The 24,476-nt window shown below is 45.2% G+C and overlaps 2 protein-coding genes across 2 annotated transcripts in view; one reads left to right on the top strand and one right to left on the bottom strand.

The window, feature by feature from the left end:
- Window positions 1–21,234, bottom strand: part of LOC142189702 (uncharacterized) — a 152,760-nt gene extending 131,526 nt beyond the window's left edge. The window contains exons 1-5 of the mRNA XM_075262247.1: window positions 21,087–21,234; window positions 20,777–20,956; window positions 20,575–20,698; window positions 20,400–20,491; window positions 19,261–19,363 (exon numbers count right to left, since the gene is read on the bottom strand). Of these exons, the coding sequence (XP_075118348.1) occupies window positions 19,261–19,363; window positions 20,400–20,491; window positions 20,575–20,698; window positions 20,777–20,956; window positions 21,087–21,164 (577 nt within the window). The 5' untranslated portion in view covers window positions 21,165–21,234. The remainder of the gene's footprint in view (window positions 1–19,260; window positions 19,364–20,399; window positions 20,492–20,574; window positions 20,699–20,776; window positions 20,957–21,086) is intronic.
- LOC142191151 (uncharacterized) overlaps window positions 1–24,476 on the top strand; it is a 1,229,165-nt gene that overhangs the window by 922,613 nt on the left and 282,076 nt on the right. The window lies entirely within an intron of this gene.

Here is a 24,476-nt window from a genome sequence, read left to right as displayed (position 1 = left end):
CAGCAGCCGTCTGCTCACAGGACCTGTGTGATGTCATAGGTGTGGGAGGAGTCACATGATCAGGTCCTGCTGTTATCGCTTCACATGAACCCCACACTCAACCATTCTTTGCTTTGGCAACACCAAATGTTTTTCTTCGGTCATGCTAATAAAGCACATTTGTATTTGTATTTACTTCATCTGTGCAGAAGATACTAAATCCTAGTGAGCTAAAGGACCTGTGATGATGTCACCTGTGTGGGAGGAGTCACAGAATCACATGACCAGATATTAGAGGTCTCTGCAGGGCCGTCTGTGTGTGATGTGTATGTAGGGTAAAAGGCTAAATACTGTACTAGACACCGTAAGGACCTTCTGACGTCACAACATCACGTGTCATAGGGCGGGCTGTGGAACTACATCAGAGCGCAGTCGCACACTGCAGGATGATGGAAAGGTAAATGACTAATTTTTTCAATTATTTTGGGGCTCCAGTAGTACGGTAAATGTGTACTGTGTGTTAGGTTACATGCAATTTCTACTGTTTTTTGGGGGTTGCACACCGCTGTAGTTTTAGATTTTGTGAGGTGTATTGTCGCCCCATTTGGGTTGCGTGGGGTGAGGTGTCGCCCCATTTGGGTGGTGTGTGATGAAGTGTCACTTCATTTGGGTTGGGTGAGGTGTGTTATGTAAGTAATTCAGTTTTTCATTTGCTGTCCTTTTTTCTTCCCAGGATCTGCGCTTTATCCAATCCCGTGTGCACCAAGGCCTTGATTTTTCTTTCCTTCAGGGACCGCTCTCTGCTCTTTCCATTGTTTTTCTGAATACCTTTGCCTTCTGTCCTCAGTTGAAGACCTTCCTGCAGGTTGTAATGCTGTGCTTCTTTCTTCCATCCTCTCGTGGAACTGTGAGCCCTTCATCTCGTTCTTGAGATACACTAGGCCCCTCTTATTTTATTATTATTTTTTTTTTAACTTTCTATTAATCTTTGCTTTGTGTCCCAGAAGGTTGCTTCTCTGGTGGCCATTACTTCCACTCCAGAATGGCTGTCCTGTTTTGGAAGCCTCCTCTTCCTCAAGGGCAAAGTTGTCCTTTGTCTATTGCCCTCCTTTTGCCATACTCTGATGTCCCTTGTGTCTGGGGTCTCTCGGTGCGCCCCAGTCCTGCTGCTCCAGCTGAAGTCCCCACTGCATGTGACTCTGAGGCCAGTTAGCAGTATAAGTAAAGGGACCTCGGGCATTACAATGTGCTGTGGATTCCCACCACAAGAAAATCCTGGAACAGCTGAAGTGGACAGCTTTTGTTTATACAGGGGACAGGTGAATATGGCTTACTACTCTTAAATTCTGCAAAACCTCTAAGGCTTTAGGCCCCAATGTGAAGCAGAGATGGTGTGGGTTTTTTTTTTTAGTTTTTTTCAGTCTCTTCTGTGGATTTTGGCGCAAACCCCAGGAGTGGCTACAAAAGCATTATAAAATGCTCAATAAACCCCCACCACTTCTCCCTTCTATTCAATCTACTACTAGGCGCTGAAAACCTCAACAAAATCTGTTTAAATTCCCCCACCCGCCACACTTAAGGGGTGATTTCAGCATTAAAGTATGCCAGGGCTTTTCCTGTCTTATATTTAGGTCACTTCTGATGGATAGTTCGTTTGGGATTTGTTGAGTTCTTACATAAATTATCTGATGCTGGTGACCAATCCTAACAATGCATTATCAATATTAAAAAGGATTTCTGTGCAAAAAATGTTTTTTTTTCAAAGTCTTAGTGCTATTAATAGGTTAATAAATGCACCCATATACGTTTAGCCATATTTTTGAGTTTTTTTTTTTTTTTTGTTTTTTTTTTTGTGTCTCTGTGAGCTCATGGTAACTCTTGCATTTGTTTACATGCTTCTGCTTCCTGCTATGGAACTTGTTTCCCACCCACCAGGCATTTCTCTCTCTACCCCACCCCCCAGTCTCTCTATCTATTCCGCCCTTCCCTACCTACTTAGACAAATCCCTGACCCATATTATATACACTCACCGGCCACTTTATTAGGTACACCATGTTAGTAACGGGTCGGACCCCCTTTTGCCTTCAGAACTGCCTCAATTCTTCATGGCATAGATTCAACAAGGTGCTGGAAGCATTCCTCAGAGATTTTGGTCCATATTGACATGATGGCATCACACAGTTGCCGCAGATTTGTCGGCTGCACATCCATGATGCGAATCTCCCGTTCCACCACATCCCAAATATGCTCTATTGGATTGAGATCTGGTGACTGTGGAGGCCATTGGAGTACAGTGAACTCATTGTCATGTTCAAGAAACCAGTCTGAGATGATTCCAGCTTTATGACATGGCGCATTATCCTGCTGAAAGTAGCCATCAGATGTTGGGTACATTGTGGTCATAAAGGGATGGACATGGTCAGCAACAATACTCAGGTAGGCTTTGGCGTTGCAACGATGCTCAATTGGTACCAAGGGGCCCAAAGAGTGCCAAGAAAATATTCCCCACACCATGACACCACCACCACCAGCCTGAACAGTTGATACAAGGCAGGATGGATCCATGCTTTCATGTTGTTGACGCCAAATTCTGACCCTACCATCAGAATGTCGCAGCAGAAATCGAGACTCATCAGACCAGGCAACGTTTTTCCAATCTTCAATTGTCCAATTTCGATGAGCTTGTGCAAATTGTAGCCTCAGTTTCCTGTTCTTAGCTGAAAGGAGTGGCACCCGGTGTGGTCTTCTGCTGCTGTAGCCCATCTGCCTCAAAGTTGGACGTACTGTGCGGCGTTCAGAGATGCTCTTCTGGCTACCTTGGTTGTAACGGGTGGCTATTTGAGTCACTGTTGCCTTTCTATCAGCTCGAACCAGTCTGGCCATTCTCCTCTGACCTCTGGCATCAACAACACATTTCCGCCCACAGAACTGCCGCTCACTGGATGTTTTTTCTTTTTCGGACCATTCTCTGTAAACCCTAGAGATGGTTGTGCGTGAAAATCCCAGTAGATCAGCAGTTTCTGAAATACTCAGACCAGCCCTTCTGGCACCAACAACCATGCCACGTTCAAAGGCACTCAAATCACCTTTCTTCCCCATACTGATGCTCGGTTTGAACTGCAGGAGATTGTCTTGACCATGTCTACATGCCTAAATGCACTGAGTTGTCGCCATGTGATTGGCTGATTAGAAATTAAGTGTTAACGAGCAGTTGGACAGGTGTACCTAATAAAGTGGCCGGTGAGTGTACTTTCCCTCCAGGCTTCTTCTGGTGAGCCTGCCCCCCTCCTCCTGTAATGATTGTCTGCGGGCATTCCTCCAACAATGATCTGCCTATACTGTGCATGATTGGATGGCCAGTAGAGGTGAATTATCAGCAGCAGTGTGCAGAGCAGTGCTGGGAGAAGATTGTGCACCCTGCAGTATCGTTACTCAAGGAGTAGCGGTCACCAAACCTTTAGTTATATTTGCACTCGGTTTTGAATGCCCAATATGCTAAATTTTTCACATTATTTATGTATTTTCCAAGGGATAGATAGATAGTTAAGTTTATAATTAGAGATGAGCGAACACTGTTCGGATCAGCCGATCCGAACAGCACGCTCCCATAGAAATGAATGGAAGCACCTGTGACACTGACTTTGCCGGCGGCCGGCCGGCGTCACAGGTGCTTCCATTCATTTCTATGGGTGCGTGCTGTTCGGATCGGCTGATCCGAACAGTGTTCGCTCATCTCTATTTATAATGTTTCTTTGTTTTAGGTTTCAGAAACCGTGGAAAAGTGTCCTAATGGTAATACTGCAATATGTCTCCAAAATGATGAATCAAGTTCCTGTGTGCAGGTAGAAAAAAAAAAATCATTGTCCATCTGTTACTTTACTACCTCTAATCTATTACCGTTGTGGTAAAGTGTACGGTAAGGTGGTGGACGGAGTGTATATCTCGCCTGGTTTCCTCAGCCAGGTGAGATAAAGGAAAGCCAGGGTAATCATGTTCTAGCAGAGCATAGTCTGCTGGAACTCTTGTTCCACATTATGGGCTGGCTTTTCTGGACTGGAGGGCAGGTTGGTAGTGGGAGCCTTCCAGTCCACACCCTTACTCCACCACGGGTTTTGCCCTAAGTCCGGGGCAGTCACAGGTGAGGCTTCCTTATAGCTATTTTACTGGGGAAGGAAGCTCAGTTAGGGGCCGGATACTCACATGGAGTGTGTGAGCAAAAACACTCCTGAGACAAACAGGTATTGTGTGGACTTTTGCCCTGCTAATATGGTGACTCAACCTGCTCTAGGTCAGAGAGGTAACCTACTGTATAGGTAGAGCCGGACCAGGCTTAGGTTTTGTTGTTTTTTGTTTCTTGGCTGGCACTGTGTTTTATGCCGAAAACCCAAATAAAACACTCTGGACTTGTTTTTCATAATACCTGTCTGCATGGTGTCATTGCCGTTCCCAACCGTGTGAGCTGAACCCCTTACACCGTATATACTAAAGTATAAGCCGAATTTTTCAGCACAGTTTTTGTGCTGAAAAAGCCCCCCTCGGCTTATACTCGAGTCAGCAAAAAAAAAATTTTTATTCTTTTTTTAGGAGGAAGGGGGAGGGGGTGTCTATGACCAGCCACAATATCAATGTATAGAATAGAATCTCCCATAAAATAGTGCAAAAAAAAAAAAAAAAAAAAGATTTTTAAAAAAAATAAAAGTTCTAAGTCACTCCTTTCCCTAGAATACATACAAAAGTAGAAAATGACTGTGAAACATACACATTAGGTATCCCTGTGTCAGAAAGTGCCTGGTCTACTGAATATAGGGTATCGGAAGTGCTCCCGTTCCGTCGGGAAGGGGTTAATAGGAGCACTGCAGATACCCTATATTCAGCCAGGCTGAATTCCAAGTGGGGGAAGAAAAAATCCAAGTCTTCCAGCTCAGGGAAGGGGCAGACAGACAACCAAAACACCCCCTCCCCTTCCCCAGCATCTATTGCACCCAAAAACTCTGACCATTTTAGTTTTTGAAAATTTCCAGTAGCTTCTGCATTTCCCCCCTAGGCTTATACTCGAGTCAATAAGTTTTCCCAATTTTGGGGGGTAAAATTAGGGGCCTCGGCTTATATTCGGGTCAGCTTCTATTCGGGTCGGCTTATACTCGAGTATATACTGTATATATATTTTTTGTTTTGTTTTTTTGGGTGGGGGGCTGTTTTTTGGTTTGTGTGGGACACAGCAGGAAGGGTATAGCCCTGGCCACTACGAGGGTGACACTTGGAATAACAACATGTTGGCTTCGCCCCTGGGCTGCCGTCTCTCCACAGACACTATGCTAGACAGTTTTTAGCCAAGTGTCTTTAGGAGGCAGACACAACCTGACTCAGGTCTTCTGTCTTGCCTGGTTTTCCGTTTTAGTTGGCAGCTTAAAGGAAGAACTTCTTCACCCACACCTTGCTCTTCTTTCATTGTCAAGTTGCATGTCCTCTTCATTTCTTAAGATCAGTTTTTCTCTCAAGAGTGGTCAGAGCCTACAAAACTGGACCCCAATAGCTAGGCTTTCCCAGAACACCTTGTCTGCTCTCTGGTGGATTTACTCTTTCATCAAACCCTAAGAGGGTAGACTAGCTCTCCAAGGCAGCCTATGTAGTGGATGGATCATCTGAGGTCCTTTTTGGTATCTTAGGTAACCAAGCTTGCGTTTCCTGGTAAAACAGCTTCAGAAGTGATTATCCGCTTGAGCCCTCCTCCAGGACAACCAGCTGCTGCTCTCCAAAATGCTAAATGGTTTCAAGTACCTGTTAGATGCTTCTCTTGAAGTAGCTCGCTGTTCTCACAAGGTTGAAGCCAACACAGTGGCAATCTGCCATACTGTCAATATCCGTTTGTGTGAATGCTATAAGGCGGCGATCATGGACCTTCCCTTCTATGAACAGGGTATACTTTTTTTTGCCAAAGCCTCTATAAAGTTCATCTCTCAAGATGCAGGGTGGAAAAGCTCTCTGTCCTCACAGGCATTCTAATGTTTTCACTACTTTTGTGCTCAGATTCTTGGCATGGAGTCTCCAAGGTCTGTTGTGGCATCCCTGTAGCCCAGTGGTAGGTGGCCTTTTTTTTGTACGTCATGCCAAATTAAAAAATAAAATTAAAGATAAGGTATTTGATGTGCCGTGCAATAATTGGAAGGCTCCCTAAATTAAATTTATATAATGTGCCTTAATACAGAGCGTCAGTATTACAGCCCTGGCCTAATGATTAGAGATGAGCGAACAGTAAAATATTCAATATTCGTTTCGAATAGACGCTCAATATTCGACTATTCGAACGAATATCGAACCCTATTATAGTCTATGGGGGAAAATGCTTAGTTTCAGGGAATCCCACCATTCGACTCAGGAGGGTCACCAAGTCCACTATGACACCCCAGCAAATGAAGCCAACACCTCTGGAATGCAACTGGGACAGCAGGGGAAGGATGTCTGGGGGCATCTAACAAGCCCAAGTCACTGTTTTACTCCAACATCACAGCCTATCAACTACACACTTTCCATACTCCAAAAAATCTCTATCAAAGTGGGAAAATACCTGGAAACCTTTCTTTCCCAAATGGATGGACACAAACCTAAATTTAAGCTAAACAAACATTAACAAGCACCCCTTTAAATCACGTTGCGCATGACAACCACAGATGGAATAGGCAATGGGAAATCCAACAGTACCCACCCTGAACTGTCATTGTGGATGTGTGTGATGTGGTAAAACCTTCCAAAATTCACTTTTCTGTGAGATCGAGGCCCTTGAGGTGACTTCAGCCTTTTATCTGCAGAGTTTTAGGCCCTTTATCTTAGTTCAGCCTTGCACCAGCAGAGATTTGTTGGTCCTTTGGGTGAGTTGATCCTTTAAACAGCAGAGATTTAGTTTTTGGCCCTTGGCGTGAGTAGAGCCTTTAAAAAGCAGTGCTTTTGGCCTTTGGAGTGAGTGGAGACTCTAACCAGCAGAGTTGGGGGGAATCAGGGTGGATTCAGACTCTAACCAGCAGAGTTGGGAGGAATCGGGGTGGATTCAGACTCTAACCAGCAGGATAAGATCGCCAGCTGCATCCAAGACGTTGATAAGAAAAATCCACGGTGGCTTAAAATTCACTTTTTATTTATCCATGATTAAAAAGTTACAAAGTAACTGTGCAGATTAGCCCAACTTGGCGACGTGTTTTGGGACGTTAAATCCCTTCCTCTCGGCTCAATCTCTAAACTCGACTAAACCCTTTATAAGTAAGTGGACAGGCTAAACTCCGCCTACCTTTGAATCGATTAACCCAATGATTGCTGAACAAGCATAATGTATATTCAATAATAAGTGAAATTAATCTTAGTGATGATTCTGTGATCTCTTGTTCCCACTTGGGAACTGGTTAAAAAGTCAGTTAGGGGAGGAGATTGGGACAGAGTAATTTTACAAAAGGAGACACAGTGGATATTTAGAATAGATTGTGTGAAGCCAAAAGGGCTCAATGACTACATCTCTTTTAATGCATTCATATAAATTGTGCCTGTATGCATCTTTATTGACAAACTGGATTTCCATTTCGAGTCTAGACATCTCCAAGGGGGATACTGGATATGTGGATTGGGGTATATCTACACTACATATTGATATAACGTTCAGCCCTATGAGCAACATTGAGATGTCATTGATTGCCATAAGGAATATATCTTCAATTATAGGGGAGAATAGTTGATCCATCTTTGGAACATTATATTAAGTTCAGGATTAGTGAAATAATATACAAGCCCTGGACAAGTTAATGGAGCCCAGTCCCTGGATTTATTATATGAGAATGTATCTGTATCTCCTAGAGCAAGTCATTGAAATACAGGCATGAATTATGATCCAACTGAAATGATGATTAACATATCAGTCTATCACATACTTTGCTTACTCAAACTAATGAATTGTACTATGATCGTACTCAGTGGCGTAACTAGGAATGGCGGGGCCCCGTGGCGAACTTTTGACATGGCCCCCCCCCGACACCGAAGACCTCGACCGACCCCCCCCCCTCCTACGCATTTCTGCGCGTTCTATTATGCCCCATAGTGGCCCCTTAACACAGTATTATCCCCCATAGTGGCCCCTTAACACAGTATTATCCCCCATAGTGGCCCCTGCACACAGTATTATCCCCCATAGTGGCCCCTGCACAAAGTATTATGCCCCATAGTGGCCCCTGCACACAGTATTATCCCCCATAGTGGCCCCTGCACACAGTATTATCCCCCATAGTGGCCCCTGCACACAGTATTATCCCCCATAGGGCCCCTTCCAACAGTATTATCCCCCATAGTGGCCCCTGCACACAGTATTATCCCCCATAGTGGCCCCTGCACACAGTATTATCCCCCATAGTGGCCCCTGCACACAGTATTATCCCCCATAGGGCCCCTTCCCACAGTATTATCCCCCATAGTGGCCCCTGCACACAGTATTATGTCCCACTGTGGACACCCATAAACTATTATTATACTCTGGGGTCTTTTCAGTCCCCAGAGTATAATAATCGGAGACCCAGGGGGGAGAAAAACATAAAAAACCATTGTTACTTACCTGTCTCTGGTTCCTACACGGTCTTCTCCGCTGCCTTCTCCTCTGCCGTCCTTGTTTAATGATGTCTGACGTCACATGACCCGGAACGCAGGCCGGGTTCATGTGACGTTAGAAAGGACGTCAGGAAGGATCGTGGAGAGGTAAGTAACATATTTTTTATGTTTCTTACCTCTCCCGGTCCGCCAATCATTATACTGCAAAGACCCCCGAGTATAATGATAGCAGCGGTAGCGGCTGTCACCGGGCCCCTAATGTCCCGGGCCCTGTGGCAGCTGCCTCCACTGCTATGGCGGTAGTTACTCCACTGATCGTACTAAGTATTGTAGGGGAGAAGCTCCGTCCTCCTTGTATGCAGAAGATCAAGGTTGTTACATTAAGCCACGATCTGCTTTATTGAGAGAGTACGGGGAGGAATTAGTATCTTTGTGAGTTTGTGCTATTTAGATACACTTACCTTATATGTAGCGGATCCCTCAATGCGATCGTGGTGTTTGTTTTGACATCGGAGGCAAGGACACGCCCTTACCATGATGCATGGGAGGCCGGACTGCTGTACTGAAAGTGATTGGCTAGCAGCTCATGCATAGGAGAGGGCGTGGTAGTACTTGCGTCAGAGGACAGGGTCTATTTAAGACGGCATAGACTCAGTCGCAGCGTCTTACACCAACAGACACCGACAGCTCACCATCAGAGCTGTGTCGGCAACTGCAGTTATCACTGCATTTATTGTTTTTGTGTCTTTCTGAAATATAGCCACAGTATTTACTATTAGAAAGAGTCAGTGCACATCTCCTGATGAACCTATCAACTCAGGGGAAACGTGTTGAGATAGCCTTATGAGAAAACTGAGACAGCCTTAAGAAAAGCATTGGCAGCATTAGCTATTAACAGGGGAGGAATCAGGGAACATAGATTGGCTCACGGAACCAACGGGGAATATATGATAGAAGGGTGGAGCGTTTTTGCCAGTCTCGCTCCCTGTGGTTCAGCTACACATAGAGCACAGTATCTTATGCTCGGCTATGTATAGAGCACTGACCCGGCCACGGGAATTCACTATTTCTATATAGCAGTGGCGGTGGGACATTCTATTATTGACTCATATATGTGTAGATGGTTTGATAGATACATCCTACGCATCTCCACATAAATTTGAGCAACTTTGAATTGCTAACCATATTATAGTCAATAATAGGGGAGTGCCGGAATCACGATCACAGGGGATGTACCTGGAGGAGAGGACGTCATCTCTATACTCTCTATGGGAAATATCCACATAGTGACGGCACCTCAATTTAGTTCAGTCTTAGTGTGGACGTCTTTTCAATATTACCTCTGAATGGAGAATTTTAATTAAGTTATTAAAAGTTATGTTTTTTTTATATCCTAATTAAAGATACTGTATTCTATAAGATATTTCATTTCATACATTGCTTAAAAACACCAGGCATTCTATAGAATACCTGCACTTCGTACATTGCCTGTAACATATAAATTTTATTAATTTATTTGCATGAAATAAGTATTTGATCCCTAGACTGGCTCCAGATCGAGACCTCCCTGCATGAAGAGTCTCGTGTCAGGTGACCTTCTCCTGCGGGACTTTCTGACCTCTTTCTGTTATGCTTCTGTTTAATAGGCTCATTTACGCCGGTTTTCACTTATTTGCATTTCTCATTGTACACCCGAACATATTCTCTGCTCCCCTCCTGTATTTCCCTAGTTCTTAACTTTTCCCCTTAGACTTCTCTTTTCCCTTCTCTGTGCTTCCTGCTTTTCCCATCCTTGTGATCTCCTTCTCTGCCTTACCTTCCCCCTCCACTGTATATGGCAGACGTCACTATATCTTTCCTTAATGTTAAAGGGGTATTCCCACGTCGCATACTCACCAGTCTTCGTTGCTGTAAAATCTTCTGTCTTCCTGCTTTGTTGCGTCATTGGTGGGCGGGGTTACATATGCAAAGCCAGCGGCGAGATGCCGCTGGCCCTGCATGCACGCTCATAGATAGTGAGACCAGTCTAGCCTTCACAATGCGAATACAGCCCCGGCATCCGCTGTAATAGAGAGACGGATGCCGGGGAGTGTAGACGCTGGCACAGGTGCCTGCAACATCGCTATGCTCCTGCCCTGCATGAAGCCAGCAGCGGCAGAAGCGATACTGTTATTCTGCTCCTTCGCCCCCCTACTGGAATAGCAGCATCGCGCTTGCCGCTGCTGGCTTCATGCAGGGCAGAAGCATAGCGATGTTGCAAGCATCTGTGCAAGCGTCTACACCGCCAATACAGACCCGGCATCCGCTGTAATAGAGAGGCGGATGCCGGGTCTGTATTGGCGGCCCCTTCCCCCCAAAGGGTAAACTACCCCCCCCTCCAGGCTCGCTCCCGTGCACTTAGCCCCTCCTCCCTCCCCCCTGGCAGCAGGCAGATACATCACTTGACTTATGACCAGATAAATCAAGGGATGTGTAAAAAAAAAAAAAAAGAATAAATTGATATAGTGGACAAACAAAGCAGTTTTGCTGAAGCAATGTATTTAGGAAAAGTCTTGCATTCACATTAACAAGCAGTATAGATAGGATCCTTGTGATGGGACAACCCCTTTAAGGGTCTGAATGTCCGTGAGAAACTCTCTCAGGTCTTGTATGACGCTCATAAGCACAAAATACAGATACTCTGCCTGCAAGAGACACATTTTCTAGCGGAGCGTATGCCTACGATTTAAGACCATTACTTCCCTCTGTGGTCGCACAGCAGTAGTGTACAGGGTAAGACTAAAGGGGTAGCCATTATTTTTTTTTCATAAAAATCTCTCGGTTACGATGTTGAACGCCCTGATAGATCAGGATCCTTGTTACCTTTATATCGTCTATGAAATATATGGAGCAATGTATACTATAGCTAACCTGTACGTGCCCAACTCCAATCAGGACCCCTTCCTCATTTCTGCTCTGACTGCCCTCCAGTCTTTCGCTAAGGATCACCTCATTCTGTGTAGTGATTTTAACCTCCCCATAACCCTCTAATTGACACCTCAGCGGGCAGGTCCCAGATCCCCATTCTCCTGCTCTATCCGTCTCCTGGTCCGCGCTCCAACTCCTGGAGACTATTTGAGTCGCACTTGCTTGATACTCAGTGTCTGGCAGATCTCAAATTCTCTATCTCTAAATTTGTGCAGATCCACTCCTGTGACATCACTATAACACAGTTGCAGTGGGAAGCCCTAAAATTTGTGCTTCAAGGGGTACTGATGAAGCATGGAGCTCAACTGGAGGGAATCCGGCCTTAAATTCCACTCACTCCTTCGAGACCTAGCAACTCTGGAAGCGCAGCATAAGCAAACCCTCAAGCAGTTTACTCTAGCCCTTATGATGGCGGCACATCAGGAGATCAGGTCTTTGCTTGAGCATAAGCAACATTGATGTCTTATCGGCCATTTTTCTGTGGCTGCTACACGCAGAGAAGGCAGTTACCGGATGACACAGGAGGACGCTCACGGATACAGAAGAAGGAGGACGGCGCTGGAGAGTCTTCAGGCAGCACAAGGGGCACCCCCAGTTCTGTTTGAGCGCAGAGTGACCGCCCCCTGTGCTGTCTGGAGACTCATTTGCATACACAGAAAACCAGGAATATCACCAGAACGGCGGCATGGAGAAGACTTCTAAAGGTAGGAGAAGAATAGCCTTTCTTAAAGTTATTCCTACATGTTAGTAGCAAAATATGGAATTCTAATGATAAAATCTCTCTAACAAAATTTCAGTAAAATTTTAAATGTTAAAAAGAAAATGTTTTTTTTTGTGTTTTTTTTTGGTTCTTTTAGCTTTGTATTGTTTTGTTCAGTTTCTTTGTCAGTATTTGTGCGGATTTTATTTTTTTATTTCTTATCTATTACAAGCTTTTCCATGTTTTATTTATCATCAAGCCGGACACATGACTTTGCCATGTGATCTTCCAGAGGGTTGGTCTCAGGTTGTGTCATTCATATCTGCTGTCAGGTTCTTAGGAAAAGGCTGGACGGCACTGCAAATGATTTTTGGATCTTGTGTATTTTATTACAACTAGAGATGAGCGAACGCCGTTCGATTGAATAGGTATTTGATCGAATATCATGGCGTTCGATGTATTCGTACACAATCGAATACCAGGCCGCATACGCAGTAAAAATTCGTATCCCCTCCCACCTTCCCTGGCGCGTTTTTTGCACCAATGACTGTGCAGGGGAGGTGGGACAGGAACTACAACAACGGAGGCAGTGAAAAAAAATTGAAAAAACCCATTGGCTGCCAAAAACATGTGACCTCCCATTTATAAGAACGGCCGCCGCCCTATTCGCCGTCAGACATAGGGAGAGAAACATATCTGTTGAGGGCTAGATAGCGATTAGCTTCAGATAGGCAGGGAAGAACTAAAGAAGAAAACAAACTGCTGCTCTCAGAGCTATACACTGTAGGGACATCAGTCCAGCTTTCCCCGGATGGTGGAAAACAGGGATACACAACAGATACAAGTTCATATATAGCGGAGAAACAGCTTTCATTTTTGGCTGTCTGCACACAGAATAGCCAGAATCCACAGCAGTGACTAGATCATATAGAGCTGAAAAAAGCCTTGAATTGGGGGGGGGGGGGCCTGAAACATAGCATCAATCCACAGCAATTACAAGTTCATATGGCTGGAAAAAGCCTTGGAATTTTTTTTTTTTTTGGGGGGGGGGGCTGAAACATAGGTAAACATATAGCTTCATATAGCTGGAAAAAGCCTTTAATTTTTTTTTTTTTTGGGGGGGGGCCTGAAACATAGAAGCAATCCACTGCAGTTACTTCTTGTTATATATGTGCAAAGCAGCTTTTCAGGCTGTGTAACCCCAAAACAAGGACACAGAGCAATTAGGTCAGGCTATGTACGCTCAATCCAGATATCCAGGGTGTGTACCCCCAAAACCTAGGTGGGAGACACCGAAATTCAGTCACGCTATATCAGCTCAATCCAATTTTTAAGGGTCTACCCCCAAAAGCTAAGTGTGATACACAGCAATTCAGTCACGCTATATCAGCTCAATCCAATTTTTGGTTCAATCCAGTATTGTTTGCTCTCCATGATGTGAACTATGCCTTTGTCTCTTGAAAAGCAACCCAACATGAAGTCAGGCATGTGTGCCAGTGTGTTATTTGGCATGACTTTGCTGCCCCAACTGTAAGGGTCACTCTCCATTTCCTCCATTTTCCACTCCCCTTCACACCATCCGTGCTGGCCGTTATAGCATACGCAAACATGCCTGGCCCCAAGTGCCTCGGAAAAACACATTGTCATCTCAGCCAGGATGGCATCCCTGACCTCGAAGGAGGTGCTGTCTGTCCCCCAAGCTGATGAGCTTCAGCGCGGCCTGCTGACGTCTCCCCACGCCAGTAGCTAGGGTCAATTCAACGGCAGTGGAGGAGGAGGGTGGGGTTTCAGCACTCCTGCCAGGAATATTGGGCGGGGTTACAAAGCAGGCCGCCAAAGAATCGTGTCTTGCTTGAAGAAGAGACCATCTTAGTCTGACTGCTGGTTGCTTGTGCTGCAGCATGTGGAGTTGGGTCTGTCAGTCTTGTGATGAACTCCTCATTCTGGATCCCAAACGACAGTTTGTGGCCTGTTGGATATTTGTTAGTTATAGTGTAAAGCTCCTACGACCCGTATCGCGCCCCCTGTTTACACTATAACTATGGTCTTATGGTTGGTTCTTTACCTTCTATGTATGCAATTTTCACATATGAATCTCTGTTGTGCTTTCTTACTGATGGGATATTTTCATCTGCTTTGGAACTGCCACACTTGCAACATGTGAACCCTTATTATTTGACTGTGATATACTTTTTTCATCCTAGACCTATATACTATTTATTACCACACACCACCCACCTCTTTGTGAAGCATTTACCCCCTGTTGTTTATGTGTAATTTATGTTTTCCTATTTATTATCACTTAATAAAAATTGTCATTTTATTCATTGTGTTGCTTCTGTCCCTTCTTGGACATAGTCATACTTCGTTTATTTTTTGAAGCAGTTGCTTTTTTGTGTGCCTTGTGTTGCAAAATTTTTGTGTTCCTGTTTTACATTCACCCAGTGTGCAGTCAGTGAAATGTAGCGTCCCTGTCCGCATGCACTTGTCCACGCATCGGTGGTCAAGTGGACCTTTGTGCAAATCGTGGAACTTAGGGCTCGACGGATGTTGCGTGACACGTGCTGGTGCAAGGCGGGGACGGCACAGCGGGAGAAGTAGTGACAGCTAGGGACGGCATAGGGAGGTGCCGCAATTGCCATCAGATCACGGAAGGCCTGAGTTTCAACAAGCCGCAACGGCAACATCTCCTGGGCCAGCAGTTTGGAGATGTGCACGTTTAAGGCTTGTGCATGGGGGTGGGTAGTGCTGTATTTTTGCCTGTGCTCAAAAGTCTGGGAGATGGTGGGTTGTTTTGAGGAGGTGCATGATGGTACAGCAGAAGGAGGTAAGGCAGGAAAAAGAGCTAAGGCAGGAGAAGGAACTGAGGCAGAAAAAGAGGAGGATGAGGGAGAAGTCTTCAACGTGGCGGAGGCAGATGTGGAGGTTTCCTGGTCTGGACTGCAGCGCCAGCACTGGCAACAGTAGGAGAGGCAGTGGCGGCAAGGCCGGACAACGCTCTGCCACTGAGCCCAGTGCTTGCCTTCCAAATGACGGCGTATGGCAGTGATTGTAAGGTTGCTCTTTTCAGAGCCCCTACTCAGTTTCGAGTTGCAGAGTGTGCAAACGACACTAGATTTGTCCTCCGCACATACATTAAAAAAATTCCACACCACCGAAGACCGTGGCCTTGATGTGGGGGGGGAGTTTTTCTAGGCTGGCTAAAAGAGGTAACATGTTGGGCCCTGCTGCCTGTGGCCTGGCTTCATTGAAGCAGCTGTCCTCTGACTCTGGACATGCCTCTGACTCTAGCCACCCTCTTTGGTGTAGCACTTCCCTCCACATCTACACTGCTCTCCCCGTCCAGGTCGGGTCAGTGTCCTCGTCGTCCACCTCCTCCTCGTCCAATTCATCTGACAGCTCCTCCTCTTGCGCACAGAGAGAGGGACAGTGAATGGAGCCGAAAACAGCTCCTGGGAGGTGGGATTAGGTTGCTGGGAAGACTGGGCATGTTGTGAGGAAGGAGGACCAGACTGTTGGGTAGGAGAAGGAGTTGAGGTAGAGGCTGACTGGCTGGTGGAGAATGTGCTGGAAACATTGTCCGCCAGCCATTGTAACACCTCTTCCTGGTGCTCGGGCCTAGTTAGGTTTGTACCCTGCAGCCTACTTAATGTGGCCATCAAGCCAGGGACTGTGGGGAAGCGCAATGCTTGTTGCCGCAGAGCTGTAGGCGCAGTAGACGCTGTTGATTGAGCACAACCTTGCTCCACATCTGCATTTCCATGCCCCCGTCCGCCCCCACGTCCCCTTGCGCTACCCTTATGCATTTTTGGATGTATACTAATGCACTTTTTATGGTCTATACATCACAAAGAAAAGCTGTTTTTCAGCTATATATGAACTAGTCACTGCTGTGGATTCCGGCTATTCTGTGTGCTGACAGCCAAAAATAAAAGCTGTTTCTCCGCTATGTATGAAGTTGTATCTGTTGTGTATCCCTGTTTTCCACCGTCCGGGGAAAGCTGGACTGATGTCCCTACAGTGTATAGCTCCGAGAAGAGCTGTTGGTTTTCTTCTTTAGTTCTTCCCTGCCTATCTGAAGCTAATCGCTATCTAGCCCTCAGCAGATGTCTTTCTCTCCCTATCTCTGACGGCAAAAATGGCGAATAGGGCAGCAGCCGTTCTTATAAATGGGAGGTCACATGTTTTCAGCAGCCAATGGGTTTTTTAAATTTTTTTTTAACTGCCTCCGTTGTCATAGTTCCTGTCCCACCTCCCCTGCGCAGTTAGTGGTGCAAAAAAAGTACCAGGGAAGGTGGGAGGGATACAAATTTTTACTGCGTTTGCAGCCTGGTATTCGATCGAATACCTATTTGATCGAAGTGTTCGCTCATCTCTAGAAAAAATGACCAAGTGTGTGCATAATAATGAACAAGGCAGAATCTAATAGTAAAGCACAAGAAAGCCTGGTCAAGTTCCAAACATCACCAAAGTAGACCCATAGGAAAAAAGCACCTTTAATAAATCATATTGGGACCCTACCACAAATGTACGCGCCCCGACACGCATTGTCCCGATATGGCTTCGTCCCCAATTATATGGTTTTGGTTGAGGGATTTATGGTTTAAATTTTTACAAACATGCTACTGTATATAGAGACATTGTCTCTTGAATAGTTTAGAGCAGCATTGTATGTTTATTTATATCCTTCACCAATATGATTCATGGACCTTCCACATTGGTTCTTCGGTAGTTTTGGTTCTCTTGTCTGATATGTAATTTATTTGTATTCATTTTGTTACTCCGTTTTATTTTTTTTCAATTATTCCTAATAAACTTTATTCATTTATGAATTTCTGTCTTTTTCACAACATTTTTTCCATTTATGATAAGAAGCCGCACTGTAACTTCACAAAATCAAAGAGCTTCAGTACATAATCAATAAGCAATGTTTTGGGCCGAGGACACCTTTCATCAGGCTTCAAGTTCATATAATTGTGTCCTTTTGCTGGCCATGATACACCCCATCCCCCCAGGTAGCCCACAGTGCCTTCATGAAACAAATGAGGCCCATGAGGAAAGGGGGGAGAGGGCGAGGGGGAAGGCCAACCCACAAGAGAGTTGGGATGCATAGGTGCAAGCCACAATTTTTCAATTTCACCACCCAGAAAGGAATATTCCACAAATGGGTTGCCCAATAGTAGTGAAAGATGTGTGGGACAGTCAGACTTCTCTGCCCCCTCCCAACCTTGGTATGTCCCATAATGAATGGGAAGGGAACAGACGACAAGTGGGGGTGTTTCACTACCACCATCATGAAAAAATAAAGGCACTGGATCGCCATAAGAAAGTCTCCCAAAAAAGCAAAGGCCTTCAGCGTGGCCAACATGAAGGACTAGTCGACACGGTCAAGGGGATTCTCTGCATGTAGACTGAGGAGGGCGGTAGGGGTAGAGTAATGATTGAGGTAGCTAATCAGGTCCACTGGTTAGCAAGGAGTTTCGTGAATATTTTCAAATCGATATTCATGAGGCCGATAGTTGGAGCGTGTGACTCATTTGATGTTCAACAAGGTGTGATTTCTGAGTAAAACATTTCCCACATTCTGGGCATAAATATGGCTTTTCCCCTGTGTGAGTTCTTTGATGTTTAACAAGATCTGTTTTTCGAGCATAACATTTCCCACATTCTGGGCATGAAAATGGCTTCTCCCCTGTGTGAATCTTTTGATGTTGAACAAGAGTTGATTTCTGAGTAAAACATTTACCACATTCGGGGCATAAATATGGCTTCGCCCCTGTGTGAGTTCTTTGATGTTTAACAAGATCTGTTTTTTGAGCATAACATTTCCCACATTCTGGGCATGAAAATGGCTTCTCCCCTGTGTGAATCTTTTGATGTTGAACAAGATTTGATTTGTGAGTAAAGCATTTCCCACATTCTGGGCATAAATAAGGCTTCTCCCCTGTGTGAGTTCTTTGATGTATAACAAGATCTGTTTTTCGAGCAAAACATTTCCCACATTCTGGGCATGAACATGACTTCTCCCCTGTGTGAGTTCTTTGATGGGCAACGAGCAGATTTTTAATCGTAAAATGTTTCCCACATTCTGGGCATGAATATGGCTTTTCCCCTGTGTGAGTTCTTTGATGTATAACAAGAGCTGTTTTTCGAGCAAAACATTTCCCACATTCTGGGCATGAATATGACTTCTCCCCTGTGTGAGTTCTTTGATGGGCAACGAGCAGATTTTTAATCATAAAATGTTTCCCACATTCTGGGCATAAATATGGCTTCTCTCCTGTGTGTAATTTTTGATGTTCAACAAGACGTGATTTCCGAGCAAAACATTTCCCACATTCTGGACAAGAAAATGGCTTCTCCCCTGTGTGAATTCTCTGACTTATAACATCCCTTCTGCATCTTATATTTTTCTTAATAGACTGTGATGAATTAGGAGAAAGACCTTTCTTGTGAAGAGCTTGAGGTATATCTGAGGTAATGGCATGTTCTTCATATGGATCTTGGGTGATACCATGATCCTCTGCTTTATAATCTGTAGATATCAGATGTCCCTCTGAGCTCCTGGTACAGTCATCTGACAAGAAGAAAACTGATGTTACTATTATTGAATAACATAACCTTATAAGTATATTCCCCACTGAGCTGCCGCTGCCTGAGACGCTTCAGACCGTGTGAAGAAGTGAAGTCAGTGGCACAGGCAGCAAACGACGGCAGCGCGGCCTACTTCATTAGTATTCACTGTGCTGAGACGGAGGTCAGTGATAGTGAATAGTAATGAAGCGGGGCAGGAGACGCCACCACTGCTCTAGGTCACTGTATTGGTGCTGGTAGTGGGTGAAAGAAGCGGGCCCACCCAGTCACAACTCTAAGGAAAAAGGGTGGTGGCCATTACATAAAGATTAATCGCATAAGCTTCATTTCTGGTACAAGGTACCGGCCTCCTTTTTCCTTAGAGTGGTGACCGGGCCTCTGATAGCACCAGTACTGTTCTGATGGTGACCCTTCTGTGCTTTATATAGTGGTGACTCCTCACCTGGGCGGTTCCCTGTAGGAATGTCCTCCTCACACTCCTCATCACCACTCACATAGGGCTCTGTAGTATTAATACTGCTCAGATCTTTACCCTGTCGGAAACGCTGTAAGGAAAATATTGGAAAGATCAGCAGATAAATAGGGAAGTCATGGAGAAATGTTGGAGAAAAAAAATCATTAATTACCATAATGACCAAACATGACCTGACAATAGGAATATCTGAGCCAAATAGCAACAAATCTGAAGCTGGACATAGATATTAGATGACGGCTCAATGACAACCACAAGAACCTTATACACATGTATACTCGGCATGGATAGATGTGCTTCAGGATATTTCAGTGAAGGAGATCAGATTCTACCAAATACATTCAGTGTTACTTGTCTCATGAGGAAATAAAGAATCATTTAAGTAGAAATCTCTGAAGATGTCTCTCGGCTCCTCATCCCAACCAGCAGTCTCCATAGCCAGAAGATTGTGAGAAGATCCAGATTACATGTAATGTCTAGAGATGAAAATACTACGATATTCTAAATACTCATACTCAGTCGAATACTACTCGCAGTAAAAATTGGCCGAATGCTATACACTGTATACACTGTATAGCATTCGGCCAATCAGAACCAGCGTCGAGTGGCCAAATGCATTCAGCCAATCAACGCTACATTGTGGTCCGATCTTAGATCAATGCTGATTCTGCAGGAGGCTGGTCTTTGATGAGGCGGAGTCTAAGATCAGACCACAATGTAGACTGCTTTAATGTTAAATATGCAGTCTACATTGTGATCTGATGTTAAGTACCGCACTCCCGCCCAAGTACCGCACTGTCCTTCACTCCTCCTCAACACTCTCCTCCTGCTACTCGTGGACTTGGTGACTCCCATTTGTCGAATATTGGTTTCCCCTGAAACGAGCATTTGATTCCCATAGACTATAATGGGATTCGATATTCGATCGAGTAGTCGAATATTGAGGTCTACTCAAATCGAATCTCGAGTATTTAACTACTCGCTCATCTCTAGTAATGTCTATGGTCAGCTTTATCCTCCATCTCCACCTCTCATTACACAAGTATAAAACATATAATACTGCTGGATAACCCAAGACTGACCACAAGGACTTCACAGCCCGTCTACACATCATAGGGAATATCTCCATCTACCTGATCATCATCCTGTGGAAGAAGAGGACTGGGACATCTCTCCAGTGTTGTCCTCTTACTGGATCTACCTGTAGGAAACACAGACAGGGACTGAATTCATTCTGTACATACAAATAATGGAAGTCCATGTGTATATAGTCATGTCTATTACCTGCTGATGTGAGGGGCTGCTGGTCCTCCATCATCACCTCCTTGTACAGATCCTTGTGTCCTTCTAAATACTCCCACTCCTCCATGGAGAAATAGATAGCGACATCCTGACACCTTATAGGAACCTGACAACACAATGATACAGTCATCACCCCGACCCCTCCAGTTACTGTATAATGTCCCAGCATTCCCAGCACTGTCACCTCTCCAGTCAGCAGCTCCAGCATCTTGTTGGTGAGTTCTAGGATCTTCTGTCCATTGATCTCCTCCTGTATCAGGGGGTGAGGTGGAGACCCCAGGATTGGGCTCAGGATTCCTCCATATCCCTCGTACACAGGAGTCTGACAGCGCCCACTAGAGGGCTTCTTCACTACTGTGTAATCCTGGTTATGGGGAGACACATTAATAAATCTCACTACATACATGTCCAGAGTCCATCACCTCTCCAGTCATATCATCTGTTATTACTATAGATAAGAATGATGTCATGATGACATCATCAGAATCTCTCACCTCTCCAGTAAGCTGGTAGATGATCTCTAGGGTGAGATTTAATAGACTTTCCGCCATCTTGTTCCTGTCTCTTTCCATCCTTGATGGATCAATCAGGAATATTCTCTTATATAGAAGATACTGAGAGGATTCTATATTGTAGGAACCTGAATGGAGAGAAGATGAGACAATGTAATCACTACACGGAATCCCATGGAATAAATAGAAGAGTTGAGTCCCATTATTATCACCACCTCCTACTTCTGACGTCAGCAGCGTGTAGATGCTCACTGCTCTCTGATTGGCTGCCATAAATGCTCTCTGATTGGCTGGCGTCAATGCTCTCTCTCATTGGCTGGCATCAGTGCTCTGCCAGGTGCATGATGATGCTGCAGGCCCCGACACTCGCCCTGGTGTCTGTATGCCGGGTCCGGATGCCGGGTATGTAAGTGTAATGGCGCCGATCTGCAGAGCAGTCACTATACCAACCAGCACCTCCACTGTAATGCCGAAGCTTGTGCCTGCAATCAGAGATCGCAGGCCCGAGCTTCGGCATCTCCGCTGTAAGAGTTAATAGCAGAGATGCCCTCTTCCCCCCACCAAAAAAAAGTTTAAAGTTAGCCCCCGGGGCCAGTCCCCACCAGCCCCATACATTTAAGGTTGCAGGAGTCGACCTGTTCCGATGACAGCCGGAAACCTAATGAAGGCTCCTAGGCATGCCATCGCTATATTACTATTGCGGCTGGTCATAGACAAGCAATGTATAGAATCTCCCATAGAAGGCAAATAGTGAAGAAAAAAAAAAGTTTAAAAAAATACATAAATAAAAGTTGTAAATCACTTCTTTCCCTATAATACATATAAGGGCGGGTTAACAACAGCACCCGATCTCCGTTATACAGGTTTCCGTTTTCTGTCAGCAGAAGACAGAAACCAACATTCATTGTCTGCCGGTGAGCGCCCATGAGCGTCTTCTGCTCTCCGCGGTGAAACCCTATTTTATTACCTGACGCAAACTCCTGCTTGTCCGAATTTGTGTCTGATTAAAAAGAAAAAAAAACAAAAAACGGTTTCGCTGCAGAGAGTAGAAGACGCCATGAATGGGTTTGAAAACTGCCTGCCGCTTTCCGTCTCTTGTCCAGTTTCTCGGGCAGGAAATGGAAACCTGCATAACGGAGATCGGGCGCTGGTGTGAAGCTGCTCTCAAAGTAGAAAATTACTGTGAAACACATACACAATAGGTATCCCTACGTCTGAAAGTGCCCGGTCTACTGAATATAGAGTATCTGCAGTGCTCCTGTTCCGTTGGGAAGGGGTTAATAGGAGCACTGCAGAAGTTTAAAATGAAAATTATCCAGGGTTTCTCCATTTTAGTGCCCGATATGTTGTGCCCAACTTATTTCAGCAGAGATGCACACTCCAAAAACTGGTAGCGGGTATCCCGGGCACAACAGCTTTTAGAGCGCTCATCTCTGATACAAGGCGGGCACAACATATTACGCACTGAAATGACTTATTCCTGGAAAAATTATCATTTTCACCTCTCACAATCAGATTCGTGTTCATTTATGGATAATAAGTTATAGCAACACTTGGGGGTTAAAAATGCTCTTTGTACCCCTGGAGAAATCCTTCAGGGGTGCAGTTTCCAAAATAAGGTCACAGGTCACTGGCTTTTCAGCTCTGCAAAAGTGTCATGGCATCCAAAAACCAAATAACCCTTCTGCCCTTCTGTGTCCAGCTGCACCCTAATATCAGTTTATACTGTGAAGGGTTAAAATATCTTCTGGAAACTGTATATCTTGCAGAGGAAACCACAAGGGTGGGGAGGGGGAGCTGAAAGTGCTCGTCAGCACAAATCTTTAGCTTCTTTCAGCTTAAATTGTCTTCTAAGCAGCAAAACACTGAAACTATGTATAAAGGTCTTAAGGATAAAGGCTTTTCAGCCTCGGCTGCTTTTTGACATGACGTAATAAGGTCATATGTCTCGCTGCTTGTCTGTGACTATATGAGTATATACTTGATGTATTGTACAATAAAGTGTGACACTTGAATAACTGACAGCCGTGTCTGTTGCATGTGTCTCCCGAGCTCACGTAACTTCCTCTTTTTCAATTAGGCCTACGACAACATAACCCAGGGGGTCTTGAGCCCCCAACAATACCCACATATGGCGGTCCTTATCCGGTGAAAGCAGCCGAGTCCTAAGACAACTAGAATTACTGGAATCCACAAAATCCTCAGGAAATAAGAGACTTTTTCTGAAGTTTTATGTAAAAAGTTTTACTGTAACTGATTAAATGCTATGGAGACCTGTCACACTGTATGTATGTTAATATTATAGTGTGTGGGGGCCACAGGGAGGACATTATAGTGTGTGGGGGCCACAGGGAGGACATTATAGTGTGTGGGGGCCACAGGGAGGACATTATACTGTGTGGGGGCCACAGGGAGGACATTGTAGTATGTGGGGGTCACAGGGAGGACATTATAGTGTGTGGGGGTCACAGGGAGGACATTATAGTGTGTGGGGGCCACAGGGAGGACATTATAGTGTGTGGGGGCCAAAGGGAGGACATTATACTGTGTGGGGGCCACATGGAGGACATTACAGTGTATGGGGGCCACAAGGAGGACATTATAGTGTATGGGGGCCACATAAAGGGCGTTATAGCATGTGGGGGCCACAGAAAGGACATTATAGTGTGTGGGGGCCACAGAAAGGACATTATAGTGTGTGGGGGCCACAACGAGGGCATTATAGTGCATGGGGGCCACAAGGAGGACATTATAGTGTGTGGGGGCCACAACGAGGACTTTATAGTGCGTGGGGGCCACAAGGAGGACATTATAGTGTGTGGGGGCCACAACGAGGACTTTATAGTGCGTGGGGGCCACAAGGAGGACATTGTAGTGTATGGGGGCCACATGAAGGGCGTTATAATTTGTGGGGGCCACAATATACCATGTTGGGGCCACTAACCGGTCTTTATACTGGGTGTGATTCTGGATTATGTTCTCTCTCTAGATTCGGAGGATTTACAGGGAGATTCACTTTCTATTACTCGGCTCCACTGGGAGGTTTGGGCGTCCACTACTGTCCATGTAGTGCAGATACATATGGAGATACAGAGGAGGGGGGAGAGGGAGGAGAACATGTGGCCAGTACTAGGGGGCGACACCGAGCCAAAACTCTGACCATAGAAGAGGCTGCAGCCTGGAAATAAGGGTGACTGAATGTATGAGAAGGGCTGAGAGCGAGCACTTACCTCCTCGGGTACAGCAGCCGTCTGCTCACAGGACCTGTGATGATGTCATAGGTGTAGGAGGAGTCAAGAAGTCTCATGACCAGGTCCTGCCGTTATCTTTATGATGTCACATGACCAGATAGGCGTGTCTTTACTTGTAAGC

The sequence above is a fragment of the Leptodactylus fuscus genome, chromosome 1 (assembly GCF_031893055.1).
Source record: "Leptodactylus fuscus isolate aLepFus1 chromosome 1, aLepFus1.hap2, whole genome shotgun sequence".
Taxonomy (NCBI): domain Eukaryota; kingdom Metazoa; phylum Chordata; class Amphibia; order Anura; family Leptodactylidae; genus Leptodactylus; species Leptodactylus fuscus.
The sequence above is the reverse complement of the archived record's forward strand: the minus strand, read 5'-3'. Positions and strand labels throughout refer to the sequence as shown.